Source organism: Melozone crissalis, unplaced genomic scaffold (genome assembly GCF_028551555.1).
Source record: "Melozone crissalis strain CALT ecotype California unplaced genomic scaffold, PUWL_Pcris_2 ptg000026l_1, whole genome shotgun sequence".
Lineage (NCBI taxonomy): Eukaryota > Metazoa > Chordata > Aves > Passeriformes > Passerellidae > Melozone > Melozone crissalis.
In genome coordinates this window covers 4,580,685-4,596,694 of record NW_026535804.1, presented here as the reverse complement: position 1 = coordinate 4,596,694, position 16,010 = coordinate 4,580,685, and the positions used below count along the sequence as shown (strand labels likewise).

The window sequence follows — 16,010 nt, the reverse complement described above, 5'->3', positions numbered from 1 at the left end:
GAGGGCTGGCCCAAGCAGGGGTTTGGGAGCCCCAGGTGTGTGTGCTGCTCACCCCTTGCCCATGGCATTGCAGGTGGATGGTGTGAGCTACCTCCTGCAGGAGATCTACGGCATCGAGAACAAGTACAACACACAGGACTCCAAGGTGTGTGCTGCACCCCTGCCTGCATCCCAGGGCCTTCCCTCATCCCTTCTTCCCTTCCCCTAGCACAGGTCTGGCCACTGAAACTCTCTCAGGGCAAGAGTTTGCAGCACAGCACAGAGCTGGTGATGGCTGGGGACATTTTGTGTTGGCATCGAAGCTGCTGGAGGCAGAAAATTGAAGGATTGAGCTTTTGCCCACATCCTTTGTGGGCCCTTGAGGGAAGATGATGGCTTAGATGGGGAGCGTGGGGCTCATGGCATGGGATGGATGGGGAGCATGGGGCTCATGGCATGGGATGGATGGGGAGCATGGCGCTCAAGGCATGGGATGTGCCTTATGCTGTTATAGGACACGAAATAAAACGACACACATGCTGGAACCTCCAAGGTAAAAAGAAGGGAAGTTTATTTTCTGACTTCAACATTTGTAGATTTTAAAAGTGATAGTGGATTAGAGGATGAAAGTGCCACCTCTCCAATGGCACTGGACAAACCAACAGTCCAGGAAATTTCTCCTCTTCTAGAAAAGAATGTGGAACAATAATTGTTTATATAAAAGTGCGTGAGAAAGTTCATTACAGGAATGTAAACACCAGAAGGCTTAGAAGAACTTAGAAGTTCTAGGCCAAAAAGCCAAAACAGAACCCTCCATGGGGCCTCAGTCAATACATTTGTGGACAAGCTGAAATTTAGAAGTTCTAAGCCAAAAAGCCAAAACAGAACCCTCCATGGGGCCTCAGTCAATACGTTTGTGGACAAGCTGAAAGCAAGAGTGACATTATGCTGTGTTGTAATATGTAAAAATCGGGGTGAAAATGTGGGTTTCTGTTTCCTTTGGCCTCATCTCCCAGCCTCCTGGAGGAGAGGAATGAGGTCCCAGGAGGTCATTTCCAGAGCAGGCAGCCCATGGACACAGGCAGAGCCCTCTCTGAGCGCCCAGCCAGTGTTTGAGAGCAGGGGCTGGGGACCCCCGAGCTGAGCAGGTCCCTGTGTGCCCTGGGCAGGTGGCCGAGGACGAGGTGAGCGATAACAGCGCCGAGTGCGTGGTGTGCCTGTCGGACGTGCGGGACACGCTGATCCTGCCCTGCCGCCACCTCTGCCTGTGCAACACCTGCGCCGACACCCTGCGCTACCAGGCCAACAACTGCCCCATCTGCAGGCTGCGTGAGGGGGGAGAGGGCTGGGGGCGGGCTGGGGAATGGGGAACGGGCTGGGATCTCTGGCAATGGGGTGGGATCTGGGGAATGGGCTGGAATCCGGGGGAATGAGCTGGGGTCTGGAGAAACGGGCTGGGATGTGGGGAATGGGCTGGGATCTGGAGAATGGGGTGGAGTCTGGGGAATGGGCTGGGATCTGGGGAATGGGGTGGGATCTCTGGGAATGGGGTGTGATCTGGGGAACGGGCTGGGGTCTGGGGAATGGGCTGGGGTCTGGGGAAACGGGCTGGCAGCACTGGGAATGGGCTGGCAGCGCTGGGAATAATGGGCTGGGATCTAGGGAAACGGGCTAGGATCTCTGGGAACGGGCTAGGGTCTAGGGAAATGGGAATGGGATCTCTGGGAATGGGCTGGCAGCTCTGGGAGCGGGCTAAGATCTCTGGGAACGGGCTGGGATCGCTGGGAACGGGCTGGGATCTCTGGGAATGGGCTGGGATCTTTGGAAATGGGCTGGGATCTCTGGAAACAGGCTGGGATCGCTGGGAATGGGCTGGGATCTGGGGAAACGGGCTGGCAGCTCTGGGAGCTGGCTGAGGTCTCTGGGAACGGGCTGGGATCTCTGGGAATGGGCTGGGATCTTTGGAAATGGGCTGGGATCTCTAGGAATGGGCTGGCAGCTCTGGGAATGGGCTGGGATCTCTGGGAATGGGCTGGGATCTAAGGGAATGGGCTGGGATCTCTGGGAACGGGCTGGGATCTTTGGAAATGGGCTGGGATCTCTAGGAATGGGCTGGCAGCTCTGGGAATGGGCTGGGATCTAAGGGAATGGGCTGGGATCTCTGGGAACGGGCTGGGATCCAGGGAAACGGGCTGGCAGCACTGGGAATGGGCTGGCATCATGGGGAATGGGCTGGTGTCTCTAGGAATAGGCTGGCATCTTTGGGAATGGGTTGGTATCTCTAGGAATGGGCTGGCATCTGTGGGAACGGGCTGGCATCTCCCACCCTTGAGCTCTGCAGTCCCTCTAGTCCCACTGGGGATGCCCCTCTTGGGAAACAGGGTGTCATTTTTCACAGAATTCACAGAATCACTGGGCTGGAAAAGGTCTTCAAGATCATGGAGTCCAACCCAGCCCCAACACCTCAACCAAACCCTGGCACCCAGTGCCACATCCAGGCTCTGTTAAACACACCCAGGGATGGGGACTCCACCACATCCCTGGGCAGCCATTCCAGAAATTTATCAACCTTTCTGTGGAAGACTCTTTCCCAATATCCAGCCTGTATTTCCCTTGGCACAGCTTCAGGCTGTGTACTCTGGTTCTGTCAGGAGAAAGAGCCCAGCCCCAGTTGAGCACAGGCACCTTTCAGGAGCTGTGAGAGTGATGAGGGCACCCTGAGTCTCCTTTTCTCCAGGCTGAGCATCCCCAGCTCCCTCAGTGGTTCCTCACAGGCTTGTGTTCCAAGCCCCTCTCCAGCCTCGTTGCCTCCTCTGGACATGCTCAAGCATCTCAATGTCCTTCCCAAACTGCTGGAGGTGCTGCCCAACCAGTGCTCTGGGAATGGGCCGGCATCTCCCACCCTTGAGCTCTGCAGCCCCCTGGGGATGCCCCTCTTGGGAAACAGGGTGTCATTTTTTGACAGGTCTCCTTCCAACGCTTGATTTTCACCTCTCCCTTTTTTCCCTGCTGCCCCAGCTTTCCGAGCCCTGCTTCAAATCCGAGCCATGAGGAAGAAGCTGGGCCCGCTCTCGCCCACCAGCTTCAACCCCATCATCGCCGCGCAGAGCTCGGACTCCGAGGAGCACTCGGTCAGTGCCTGGCTGAAGGTGGGACCCTGGCCTCTCCCACCAGGGTGGGGAGGTTTGGGGATCCGTGTGTCTCTGAAGAATAGGGTTTGTTTATTTATTTATTGCAAATTTGTCTTGCAAAAAAATGCAGAGTTGATAATACAAAAAAAACAAAAAAGGAAAAGAAAAAAGGTTTTTGGCTTTTTGGTATCCATTCCCTAGGTTTAAGCTTCTTCCTGAGGCATTTTGATCCCACTGAGAGTGAGGTGATCAGCAAAATGGCCCAGGGAGGATCCTCACATCCTCACCCCATGATCCTCTGTGGGAATGTTCCTCACTCGGGGTCACCAAATGTGGTGGTGTTCACAGGGGTCCCAGGACGAGGGAAGAGATGAGAATCTTGACTCCATGTTTCAGAAGGCTGATTTATTATTTTATGATATATATTATATTAAAAGAAAATGTATATTAAAACTATACTTAAAGACTAGAAGAAATTAATTCATCAGAAGGCTTGCAAGGAATAGAAAGGAATGGAATGAAATTTTGTGACTGACCAGAGAGTCTGAGACAGCTGGGCTGCCGTAGACATCTTTTTGTGAAAATCCTTACTTTTTGTGAAAATCCTTAAGATTTTTTCCCTTCTGAGAAGCTGAAGCCTCAGAAACCAAATGTAAACAATGCTTATCTGCTGCTGTGGAATGCATCAGGTAAATTTTTGATTGCCCCATCTTTGGATGTTTATAATTAATGGCCAATCAAGGCCAAGCTATCTCGGACAGAGTCTGAGAGATCTGCCTTTTGTTATCATTCTTCTCTGTTCTATTCTTAGCTAGCCTTCTGAGAGGAAACCGTTCCTTCTATTCTTTAGTATAGTTATAATGTAATATATATATCATAAAATAATAAATCAAGCCTTCTGAAACATGGAGTCAACATTCTCATCTCTTCCCTTATCCAAGAACCCCTGTGACCACTGTCACACTGGACTGTGATTGGCCATTAATTAAAAACAATCACATGAGACCAATCACAGATCCACCTGTTGCATTCCACAGCAGCAGATAATTATTGTTTACATCTCGTTTCTGAGGCCTCTCATCTTCTCAGGAGAAAAGATCCCAGCAAAAGGATTTTTCCTAACCTATGTCCTGACCATGCTCCCCGCAGTCCTCGGAGCACATCCCGCCGGGTTACGAGGTGGTTTCCCTGCTGGAGGCCCTCAATGGGCCCCTGACGCCGTCGCCGGCCGCGCTGCCCCTGCGGGCCCTGGGGGACCCCCCCGGCGTGGGGACCCTGCCCTCCTATGGCAGCGAGGGCCCCCTGCCCGCCCTGAGGGCCCTGGCACCCCTGGAGCGCCTGCCCGACTGCGGCCCCGCGGGGCTCAAGCTCAAGAGGAGCATCTCCAAGTGAGTGCTGGCGTGGGTGTGGGAGGCTGGGGGTGCTCAGGGGGGCTGGGGGATGTGGGCAGGGGTGAAACCCTCTGCTTTGCCCCTCTGGCCAGGTCCATCTCACAGAATTCCTCCATCCTGCCCGAAGAGGAGGATGAGAAGTCGTGCACTGAGTCAGAGCTGAGGGTGGCCAGGAGGAGATCCCCAGCTCGGCATGAGGAGGTGAGCATGTTACAGTGGTGACAAGGGTCTTCAGGGTGAGAGAGAGGCGAGAATGTTGACCTCATGTTCAGAAGGCTTAATTTATTATTTTATTATATATATTACATTATGACTATACTAAAAAGAACAGAGAGAGAAAGGTTCTCAGAAATCTAGCTAAGCTAAGAATAGAAAAAGAATGAATAACAAAGGGCTGTGTCTCAGCAGAGAGTGAGAGCCAGCTCTGCTGTGAGTGGTCAGTAAATCTAAACATCTACTCCAGACCAATCACGGATCGACCTGTTGCATTCCACGGCAGCAGGTAACCATTGTTTGCATTTTGTTGCTTACATTTTTTTGCTGAGGCCACAGCTTCTCAGAAGGGAGAAAAATCCTAAAGAAAGGATTTTTCACAAAAGATGTCTGTGACATGAGCACTGTCCAAAATCAGTACAACTCCTTACTGGTAATAAGGAATTGAGGCACTGGAGAGGCAGCAGGTTAGGGGGAGGCTTGGGACCAGAGAAACTGGCTGGGGTTGCCCCTTCTGGCTCTTCCTCCATGAGAATGCCCGGAAGAGATGAGCCATGCATGCTGAATATCCCCCATCCCATCCTTCCCATGGGCTCCTCTTCCAGGAATGTGGTGCAACCCCAGAGAGTGAAAACCTCACCCTGTCATCATCAGGAGCCATCGACCAGTCCTCGTGCACTGGGACACCCCTGTCCTCCACCATCTCGTCCCCAGAAGGTACAGCATGGAGGGGCTTATAGGCACTGCCAGGGCAGGAGGTGGCATTGTGATCTCAGGACTGTCACACTGTGGGGGGATGCAAAGAGGGGTGGCATGGCCCTTCTTACCCTGCCATGGACATTGGATGGAGCCCCAGGGTGTCACCTCTGCTTTGTCACCTGTACACCTGGAGATGGGAATCACAGGGGCACTGATCATGCCTGGTTTGTCACCCTGTGGACACAGAAAGGGGGGGCTGTGAGCCCTGGGGACCTGCTGCTGGCAGCTTTGCACCCATCACATCTCTGTGGCGTGCAGCCAGTCCTTCCTCTGCTCCCCACTCCTCCTCATTAGCCCCTGTTCCATTGTTGGGTGCTGTGCCATGACTCCCACCCGTGGGTGGGGGTTCCAGCAGCCCCCTCAGCCCCTGCTCTCCCCCAGAGCCCGTGAGCAGCAGCCTGGCTCAGTCCGTCATGTCCATGGCCTCCTCCCAGAGCCAGCACTCCCAGCTCAGCACCGACACCGTCTCCTCCATGTCTGGCTCATACATCGCCCCTGGCACGGAGGAGGAAGAGGAGGAAGAGGAGGGGGACATGCTCCCTTCGCCCGCGGCCGCGAGCGCCACAGCCTCTGATGGAGAGGTGGGGACTGGGGGTTGTTGGTGGAGCCCAGCTTGGAGAGCTCCCCCATGGGATCTAACTCCCCCTCCAAAACCACTGGCACCAGATTTTCTTTTTCTTTTCCTTCCATCTTTCCCACCTTCCTCCTACAGTCAACACCTGTGGAGTCCCCGGATGATCTGAACTTTGTCAGCATCTCTGCCGAGGAGCGCGATGCCGAGGTAACCAGAGCCGTCCCCCAGGGGACTGGGAGCTGTCACCTGGCGCTGTGGGGGGATCCCAGTGGTGCCCAGAGTTGGGAGCTGTGGGTGGATCTCAGCTGTGCCCATACTAGGAGCTGTGGTGTCACCTGGCACTATGGGGGGATCCCAGCTGTGCCCATACTGGGAGTTCTGGTGTCACTTGGTACTATGGGGGGATCCCAGCTGTGCCCATACTGGGAGCTGTGGGGAGATCCCAGCTGTGCCCATACTGGGAGCTGTGCTGTCACCTGGCACTATGGGGGGATCCCAGCTGTGCCCATACTGGGAGTTCTGGTGTCACCTGGCACTATGGGGGGATCCCAGCTGTGCCCATACTGGGAGCTGTGGTGTCACCTGGCACTATGGGGGGATCCCAGCTATGCCCATACTGGGAGTTCTGGTGTCACCTGGCACTATGGGGGGATCCCAGCTGTGGTGTCACCTGGCACTATGAATGATCCCAGCTGTGCCCATGAAGGGGGAAGCTGGGCAGTGGCCCCCTGTTCCCCCAGGGCTGGGCTGGGGAATGTGCTGCCCACACATCCATGTCCCTGTGGGCTCCCCTGGGGATGGAAGGGGCAGTGGGGCTGTGCCCCACCACTCCTGGTCCATGGAACCCCCAGGGCCAGGGATGTTCCCCCAGAGGGACCTGGGAACAGCCCCTGGCACAGCCCTGGGCTAACACTCCCTGTTGCCTCTCCCTGTGCCACAGGGCAATGATGTGCTGGAGGACGAGGACGCCTCTCCCACACAGGAAGACGGTAAAAGGCCCTGGGTTGTTGTTGTCCACTCACTGTCACTGTCAGTGGGAGGTGCTGTGCTGTCCCCAGATCCCCACTGCCATCAGGGAGAGCCCTGGGGACCCTGGGCTCAGAGGAACACCTGTCACAGCAGGGACACCCACGGGGGCTGAGCACAGGGGTGGGGGAGCCAGGCAGCCACGGGGAGCAGAGAGCTCAGGGTGGGACATGGAGCAGCCATGGCTGGTTTTTCCATGGAGCAGGACCCAGTGGTTTTTCCAAGGAGCCAAATGGGAAAGAGGCTTCTCTCTCTCTGTGTGTGTTTTTTCCCTTGCCAAGGTCTTTTCTCAGATCTCTCAAACTCTCCCCTGTAGAAATCAGTGTCTGGGCTGATTCCCATAGGAAGGGGCTGCAGAGCTGTTCCCTCTGGGATGCTTTCCTCACTTTGGCCTGTCCTCAATGTGCTTTTGCAAGTCAACACATGCACATTGAGGGCTCCTCTCGCCTCCTGCCTTGAGCTCAGACAGCCAAGGAAAGAGGGAAAGAGGTGGTCACCTCCATGCCATTGGCCACCAACTGCCCTGGATTGCTTTTGGGCAACAGGGAGGCCCACAGTGTGCCCCCTCCCACATTTCCAAGTCTCCTTTTAGCAAAAATACAACAAAACTATTTCCCAATCCAACCTGGATACTCAGCCAAGCTGGAAAGCAGGAACACCCATGGATCACCCATCCCCAAATCCTGGCCTCTGACTGCAGAGAGGCTCGTGCTGATGGGGAGACTCAAGTATAACACATAGGAGCAACCAGGGGCTGTGGTGGACATCCATGGGCATCCCAGCAGCTCTGGGAGCAGGATGGCCTCTCTCTTTAGGACACAGTCCTGCAGCTGTTCTCAGCAGGGCTGCTGGCACATTTGGGAACATCCCTCCTGAGGTTCAGTCACCTGCATCTGATGGATGCAGGTAAGACCCTGGAGGCTGATCTCTTGGAGAAGCGATGCTAAGAGGCAGAGTTCCCTCCCTCACCCCCAAAAGCCTCCATCCCCCCTGCAAAAGCTTGGCTACGGCTTCTTTTGCCCCACGCATCCAGCTGCTGCCTGTTGCTGGCGTCCCCGCAGCTCTCACGGCACCGCTGGTGCTGGAGAGGCTCCTGCAGGAGGTGATGGGTGCCACCACAGCCTGGCTGTGCCAGGGGGAAGGTCTGCCTGAGCCCTGGGCAGGTTCATGCTCATGCCCACATTGTTGCTGTCCCGCTGCGAGGGGAGGAGCAGCCGGGGCCGTGCCCAGGCCTTGTTGTCCACTCTCCACCCGCTGCCACCCCGATGCATCGTTCCTGTGTCATTTCTTTGTTTTGGAAGAGGCTGGGGAGGGGAGAGGAGGAGCCCCAGCAGTCCCAGCCCCAGTGCCAAAGGTGGCCGCGGCGGTAACTGCCTTAACTCCCTTCCAGGCCCGAGGACAGGCGCTTTCCTCGGTCTGAGCTGTGACAATAACAATGACATGGGCATCGCACACGTGAGAGCGCTGGACAATAAACTGTGCTCTGAGGCCTGCTTACCTGGTGAGTGGCCGTCTGCTGAACATGAACTTGGGGTGGGGGGGACAGTTCCGCTCTTCCCTGCATCCCCCCAGCCCTTTGCATCCATCCCTCCTCTCCCATCGCCATCATTCCCACCATTCCTGCCAGGTTGTCCTCACTGGACCCCTCCAGCCGTCCCTCTGTGGGGCTGAGCACCGGCCATGTCACCACCCATAGGTCAGGGTGGCCTGTCCAGACTGGGATGTCCCCAGGCAGCTGCAGGCTTGCTTTGCTGGGATTCTCTGTCCCTTGGCCAGGGGGCTGCTGGCACCCCAGGAGGCACCAGTCCTCCTTAGGAAGGTGTTGTGTGGCACAGCTGCAGCCTGGTACAGGCTCGTGGTGGGCACAGCAGTGTTTTGTGCCGGGGTGTGATCCACAGGCAGTCCAGCTGTGCAGCCTCCCAAGTTCAGGGAGATGGGGTGTGCCCACCAGGTCATCTTTCTACAAAGCCCCAACATTCATCCATCTTTCCCATTTCTTCATGCTTTCTCCCCCACCCTCCTTCCACCTTTGTTTCCTGCCAGCCTCTCTCCATCCCTTTCTTTTCTTCCTTCCCCCCAGGCTCCTCCGTCTGTGTGAAAGTTCATGTTCGCTCTGTGCCAACACGGTTTCCTCCACCCACGCTTGTGCCCCTTCCCTGCCCAGAGTTGCCCAAAGGTGACAAATGTATTGAACACCCCTGGCTCCTCTGTGGAAGGGGGCAGTGGGCTGGGGACCCTGCCCAGCCCTGCAGGCTCCTCTTCCTCAGCCTGTGTGTGGGGAAACGAGCCAAAAAGCCAAACCAGAACCCTCCATGGGGCCTCAGTCAATACATTTGTGGACAAGCTGAAAGCAACTCTGCCCGTGCCTTGCCCCTTCAGCTGACTTTGTGGCAGGTCCCAGACCTGCAGCAGGTGCTGGAGAGCCAAGAGGGTGGGTGAAACCCACTGGAGGGAGGGGAAATCCTTTCTTTTCCTCTGCTCCTTTGGGAAAGCCTCCTCTCCTGCTGCCTTGCCTGTTCCTGGTGGTTTCTGTGCTGGAGAAACACGGCTGAGGCTCTTGGGGAGGAACACACAAGCCCTGTGTCCTCTCCATCACCCTCTGTCAGCACTGGCTGAGTCCTGCTGGCCTGGGGGGGCTGGGGAGGGAGCTGGGGGTGTTCCAGCAGCCCCTCTGCTTTGCTGGAGGGCCTGACAAAGCCATCCCTGACTGCATCCCCCTTGGTTGTGCTGGGGGGAGGATGAGGAAGGGGGAGCTTTGCAGCCCACATGGCTCCAGCACAGGGTCAAGTTCCTGCTCTGCTGTGAGGCGTGCACGGGGCTGGCATGCAGGGGCTGGTCCCTGGGCTGAGCCCAGCCAAGGATGCCCTCTCCATCCTTTGGCCACCACACCTGCCCATGTGTCCAGCAGCTGCAGCCCTCAGCCCCAGCTGTGCTGCATGAGAGGGGTGATCCAGCCTTGGCCTTTGTGGGGAAAAGCAGAGGCTGAGGAGGTGCAGAGTGGGGCTTTGGGGCTCTCCATGGTCCCTGGGAATGGCAGACTCGGTGTTCTCCATCCCTTTTCACTCCCTGTAGGATACAAGGCATTTTTTCCACATAATAATGGACAGTGATCATTGTTTTCTGAATTTTCTTTTTGAGCTGTTGCACCAGTTTGTGTAGATCACTGTCCCCAGTTTTTAACAATCCATTCCAGTAGGTGTTGTAGACAAAAGGTCCTATTACACACCTAACATACATTTTAGTGCAGTTTTTGGCAGGAGTAGCTGAAATCACATCCTGCTCTATAGGTGAAGTTACAAATACATGGATTCAAGTGGTTACAAAGCTGTATCTTTGTGTCACCCACTGTTAAATTGTCACAAGGGGGTCTTAGACACACACCCCCTTATCCTATGGACACTGGGATGGATTCAGGGTCATTATCAGGAGACATTTCCAAATGATAGACACAGTTCCATGTCCAAACACACAGCTTAGGCTCTCAGAATATTACTTTCACATGTAAACCCCTGTTATTCTGTCTCCACACAACAATCCACATGTGTGTGACTGTTTTTAAAAGCCCATGCTCAGTGTTCCAATGGATCTAATCCCATTCCTACCACCAGGATTTGGTGCTTGGTATGTACAGAAGCACTCTGTATTGCTAAGGCAAACACTGTGACCTTACTAGTGATGGGGACATAAGAAAATTTGATTGAACAGCACCAGAATTTAAATGCCTTTTCAAATTTGAACGAATAAAAGTCCCTTTTCCCATTCAGTGGTTATCCCAGAACTGCAGGAGTGTAACCACAACTGAGCTGGAATACAGCTGGGTGCTGAGGACACTGCTTTGTGCAATTTCCAGACCACCAGCCAGTTGGTCATTAGCATTTGGATATTTTTGATATTTGAAGCTGATCACTGTGTGTTTCCAAGAGCAGATAGGGAAGACCTTAAGGGTTGATCTATAGTGTTCAAATAATTAATGGTTGCACCCAATTGATCAGTCAGAGTTTCAAGACTGATACTGTTCAACACTCCTATTCCATTTCCCAATATATCAGTTAGATGTGTGAGATAACAGCCTCTGGTTTAGGCAGGAAAACCAGACAGTAGAAGAGGTATCTGTAAAAGATGAACATTTTGGTCTGCATCTCTTTCAGGACTAGGGTTAAACAATATTTGTTGTTGCTCAACCAATTTGACCTTGAAATGTTCAGAGTTGATTTTATAGGTTTTGGAGAAGTTTTTGGAGCAGTTGTGGAGGTTTCGTTGGGCACCCTTAAACTCTCTAGAGTACAGTCAGCTTCTACATCATATGGAGTTAAGACCAGTATTGTGTTTTTAAATTTACAGTCCTTTAGGCTCATGGTGAGACAGCCTGGGGGTGTTCCATATTTTGGCTGTGTCATTCATAAAATCTCTCAGGGCTTGTACCCAGTCCATGAGACCCCCACTCAGTGATTGTAGGGAAGGCAGCTGCATCCTGGCCCTTGAGATCTGTGGTGTTCAGAGTCTACATCTCCAAGTCCATCAAGTCTCTTGGACAGTCTCCAAGCTGGTGGCATTTGATAATGATGTTTTTGTCCTCTCTGTAATGGATGGAGGTGCAGGACGTGGTTCCTCAAAGCTTCCTTTGAAATCTCTGCAGATTTCAATCTGGTGGGAAAGAGCTTTGTGAGGAGGCAAAAGTCCCCATCCCAGGGATTTAAGGACATGAGGTTTAACTAAAACCTCCAGATCCATGTCCTTGTGTGGATCCTGCAGAGCAGGAGCTGCAGGGGCTGTCCCCAGGGTTCAGAGCATCCCCTGGCTGCAGCCTCTGCCACAGGCAGGATGGAAAAACAGCTTTGGAAAGAGAAACTGGGGAAAGACATCTGCCAGAGAGGCTGGCACTGAGGTGGGGGAGCTGCTGTAGAGAACCTGAAATCCCCTGAGGGCTCCTGCTTGCTTTAAAGCCACAGATGCTCTGAGCTGTGAGCAGTGGGCTGGGCCAGCCGGTTGGGTTTCACCAGGATGGATTTGGGAGCTGGGTTTCACCAGGATGGATTTGGGTTTCACCAGGATGGATTTGGGAGCTGGGTTTCACCAGGATGGATTTGGGTTTCACCAGGATGGATTTGGGAGCTGGGTTTCACCAAGATATATTTGGGTTTCACCAGGCTGGATTTGGGTTTCACCAGAATGGATTTGGGAGCTGGGTTTCACCAGGATGGATTTGGGTTTCACCAGGATGGATCTGGGAGATGGGTTTCAGCAGGATGGATTTGGGAGCTGGGTTTCAGCAGGATGGATTTGTGTTTCACCAGGATGGATTTGGATGGATTTTGGTCTGCCCAGGGCAGCTCTGGCAGCAGGGGAGACCCCTCCAGCAGCACAAGGGGCAGGGGGTGGGTGGGCACAGGGCTGACACCCTGCTCCAGGGCCAGCCCATGTCCTGCTGCCCCAGCCCTGCTCCTGTCAGGGGTGCCCAGAGCACAGCTGGGTCTCTGCACTGGAGCACTGCAGTGACTTAGGCCATATCAAGCCCTTAATGGGATTTCCGTGTGCATGTACGTGTGGTCCTGTTTAATTATCCATTCCCTCGGGGATCTGCAGATTTAACGTGCCTCGCTCTCCAGCCTGAGCTCGCCGTGAAAAGCCACTCGAAATGGCAGCTGTCACCTCCCATAAATCAGCAGGCAGCAGGATTTTGTTGCTCCCCCTCTGAGAAAGCCTCAGCCCTCGGCCTTGGCATGGCCTCACGCAGTCCCTCAGCTCAGAGCTGCCCTGGGCACAGGGTTTAACCTCGCTGGAGGGTGCAGCCAAGCTGCCCTAGGGGTGCACCCCCTTCCTAAGGGCACCACGCAGCCTCTGATGGGTTTTGGTGGTGGGACACAAGCCACGGGCCGAGCTCTGCCAGCCCCCTGCCCTGGCAGCCTGCAGCCTGAGAGGAGGCATGGGGGGACCCAGCTGCCCCCGCACCACAAGCATGTCACCCCTCGGTTCCCCTTGGCACCAAACCCCGGGGGGCTCCAGCATGGGGACCCTCACCCCGTGCCTGGTGGCAGCTCCTGCCCCCTCCCGGAGCCGTTCACAGGGGATGAGACGCCCAGGCCCCGCTGCCAGCCCGTGTGCTGCTCGTGTGCATGTCCCCGTGTCCCCTCCCCGTGTCCCCGCCGCTCCCGCCTTCACCTTGTGCCTTCTGGTCTCTCCTGCCACGCAGCCGCCGTGCCGGACTCCTGCCCCATTAACATTGAGGAATAGGTGAGACCATGAGACCCCAGGGCTGCATCTGCCCCGTGCCCTGTCCCCCGGGGGGTTGGCACTGCGTTGTCACCATTGCTGGTGGCCCCCTCACCGCCCAGGCCAGGGGACATCCCTTGGTGCCTGACCTGCAGCCCCACAGGGCACCTGCATGTGGCCTCTCACTGGGCATGGGTGGCCCCCTTCATTTGGGTTATTTAGACCCAGCGATGGTTGTGCTGTTCTTCCCTTTGGCCCTCAGCATTCCTGAGAAATTGGGGTTTTTAGGGGCTCCCCAGCCTGGAAAGGTAAGTGCAGGCACCTCCCAGTCAGAACTCAACGGGGGCTGGGGAGGTGGGCGTCACTTTGGGACAATAAATCACACCCCCCATGGAAAAACAAGCCCACCAGCGGGCTTTGGGAGCCCCTAACCCCCTGTTTCTCCCCCCAGGCCCAGAGGCAGCCAACAACAACGTGGGGCTGCAGCAGCCCCGGCCCCGCTGCCCCCCTGGCCCCCCGGCCCCGGCAGCGCCCGCCCTGCCCGTGTGAGGGCCCAGCCTGGGGGGCACGGAGCCCCCTGCCCACCCTGAGGGACCCCGGTGTCCGGGCACCCTGGGCACCATCACCGCCACCCCTCGGCTGTACCAGGACTGATTGGCAAAAGAAAAGACGGGAACCTCGACTTCTCTGCGGGGGCTGAAAGCCATGTTATCTTGGAGCCCCCCACTGGCACCCTCCCATTCTCCAGCCCCAACAGGGATGGGCTGGCGTCCCTTCCTGCCCCCTTCTCCATCATCTTACACCCCCAGGCTCCTCTCCTCCAAAGTGTGGAGCAGATGGGACAGGGTCACCTCACCAAGGGGTTCTGGGATGTGGGTGGGTGGGGACAATGGGAGGACGCTGTTCAGGGCCGTGGGCTCTAGGATGAGTGTTGGGATTGGCATCCTTGGTGCATGAGCTGCTGACTTTCATGGGGGGCTGTCTCCCCCCAGGTTTGCCGGCCCATGGCCCTGCCCTGCCGTGAGCTGTCCCCATGCCATGGGATGTCCCCATTCATGCACTGGCAGTAACTCTGCCCCCACAGCTGCCCCTCGCTCTGCTCTCCTCCTGAGCAGCACCTGGGCTCCTGGGCCTGGCCCCAGGGGTGGGCAGGAGGCCTGGTACTGCCCCCAGCCCATCACCAGCCCCTGGGCACTGACAATTTATCCTCTGTCTTCCACCCTGCTGTGAGCTCAGGGCTCTGGGCTGCGCCCTCTCTCTGGAACAAGTGCCAAAAGTGTCACCCCATGCCCCCCGTCCTGCCCTCCCCATAACACTTTGTAGCAGGGGGTGGATGAGGCTGTGGGGGCTGCCCCCATCTCCATCCCCATCCCTCTGGCCAGCACTGGGCTGGCAGCGTAAGTGGATTTTGCTCCAAGGGCAGACACACAGGGATAGTAAAGCAGGACCGACAAAGCCACAGACCTTGGGGGCCTGCTGGGGCCACTGGCAAGGCCAGGCTCCGCTCCAGAGAGCATCAGGGACAGGCAGGAATCACTTGGAGCAGCATCAGACCCTGCATCCCAATCTAGCAGGCTCTGGAGCTGTTTGGGGCAGCCCAGGGTGGGAGCTGAGCCTCCCTTTCCCCCCCTGGTTTTGTCACTGTGGCAGCAAAGGCCACCTCCTCCTCCTGCTCTTTGCAGGACAAGCTGCATTTCAGAGCCACCTTAGCACACAGAGTTCCTGCACTGACAGCAGGGTCCCTGCAGGGGTGGAAGCAGGTTCCCAGTGCCATCCCCACGGCAGAGAAGTTGTGCTGATGATGACTTGAGAGGGATGAAGCCCTTTTGGGGGCCAGGGGTGTTGTCTCTGCCTTGCTCTGTGTGGGTCCTGCCAGAGGAGGGTTTGGAGCCAACCATCCCACTGCTTTCTCCTCTGGGCTGGCTGTGTCTCCTCTGAGCTCAACAGCTCCCAAATTCCCCCTGGGAACCCAGGGCTGGGTGTTTGATCTCCAAAACGCCATCCTGTGGCATGCCAGGTGGGAGCTGCAAACACAGGGAGGGCTCAAGTGGTGGGGACAAGCCCTGTGCCCCGTTTGGGGACATGCTGGCTGTCCCAGCCCTAAGGAGCAGCGCACAGGAGCAGCTTTGGAGGTTCACCATCATGCTGAGCTGAGAAATCCTCGGCAGCCATCTCCTCCCTAAGCCTCCAGCACGGGCAAGGGAGGGAAAATCGGGCTGGTGCTCCTCATCTAGCAAAGCCCAACCTTCCTGGTGGCTCCAGAGGGGACAAGGACAGCTGGCCTGGCACCCTGGCACAGGCAGCAGAGCAAGAAGGGCTTGGGAGAGGCCGGGAGGGTTTTCTGGCTCCCCTGAGCGGTGTCCCCAGGGCTGCAGCAGCCAGCCAGACAAACAGACAGCCAGACAGACAGACAGCACGGGGTGGCTGCGGGAGCGATGAGGAGGAGCCGGGAGGATGCTGCGGCCGGGCTGTGAGCAGGGAATCATCCTCTGGGTGGCACAGGAGATTCGGGATTTGGGCACGGGTGGCAGCAGCGCCGTCCTCGGCCGCCCAGGAAGGGTTTGGGCAGGCAGGAGCTGCCAGGGGTGGAAGGTGACAGCCCCTCGTTCCAGTGACACACCTGTCAGGGATTTAAGGAAGGAAACCAGACTGCTGCTTATGATTTTGCTTTGAGCATGTTTTGGATTTTAAGAGTATGTTTAATAAAGGGTATCTTATGTCGACAAA

At 56.1% G+C, this 16,010-nt stretch overlaps 1 protein-coding gene across 4 annotated transcripts in view; it reads left to right on the top strand.

Annotated features, from left to right (window-relative positions):
- RNF157 (ring finger protein 157) overlaps window positions 1-16,010 on the top strand; it is a 29,675-nt gene extending 13,665 nt beyond the window's left edge. The window contains exons 9-21 of one of the 4 annotated variants that reach the window (XM_054278751.1): window positions 74-145; window positions 1,149-1,308; window positions 2,998-3,110; window positions 4,260-4,498; window positions 4,594-4,702; window positions 5,320-5,431; window positions 5,855-6,054; window positions 6,186-6,254; window positions 6,988-7,036; window positions 8,464-8,574; window positions 9,154-9,249; window positions 13,264-13,304; window positions 13,735-13,819. In XM_054278751.1, coding sequence (XP_054134726.1) covers window positions 74-145; window positions 1,149-1,308; window positions 2,998-3,110; window positions 4,260-4,498; window positions 4,594-4,702; window positions 5,320-5,431; window positions 5,855-6,054; window positions 6,186-6,254; window positions 6,988-7,036; window positions 8,464-8,574; window positions 9,154-9,249; window positions 13,264-13,304 — 1,371 coding nt within the window. In that variant the 3' untranslated portion in view covers window positions 13,735-13,819. Of the gene's footprint in view, window positions 1-73; window positions 146-1,148; window positions 1,309-2,997; window positions 3,111-4,259; window positions 4,499-4,593; window positions 4,703-5,319; window positions 5,432-5,854; window positions 6,055-6,185; window positions 6,255-6,987; window positions 7,037-8,463; window positions 8,575-9,153; window positions 11,204-13,263; window positions 13,305-13,734 lie in introns of those variants that run through there. The other 3 variants (XM_054278752.1, XM_054278750.1, XM_054278749.1) reach the window with 3 other exon arrangements.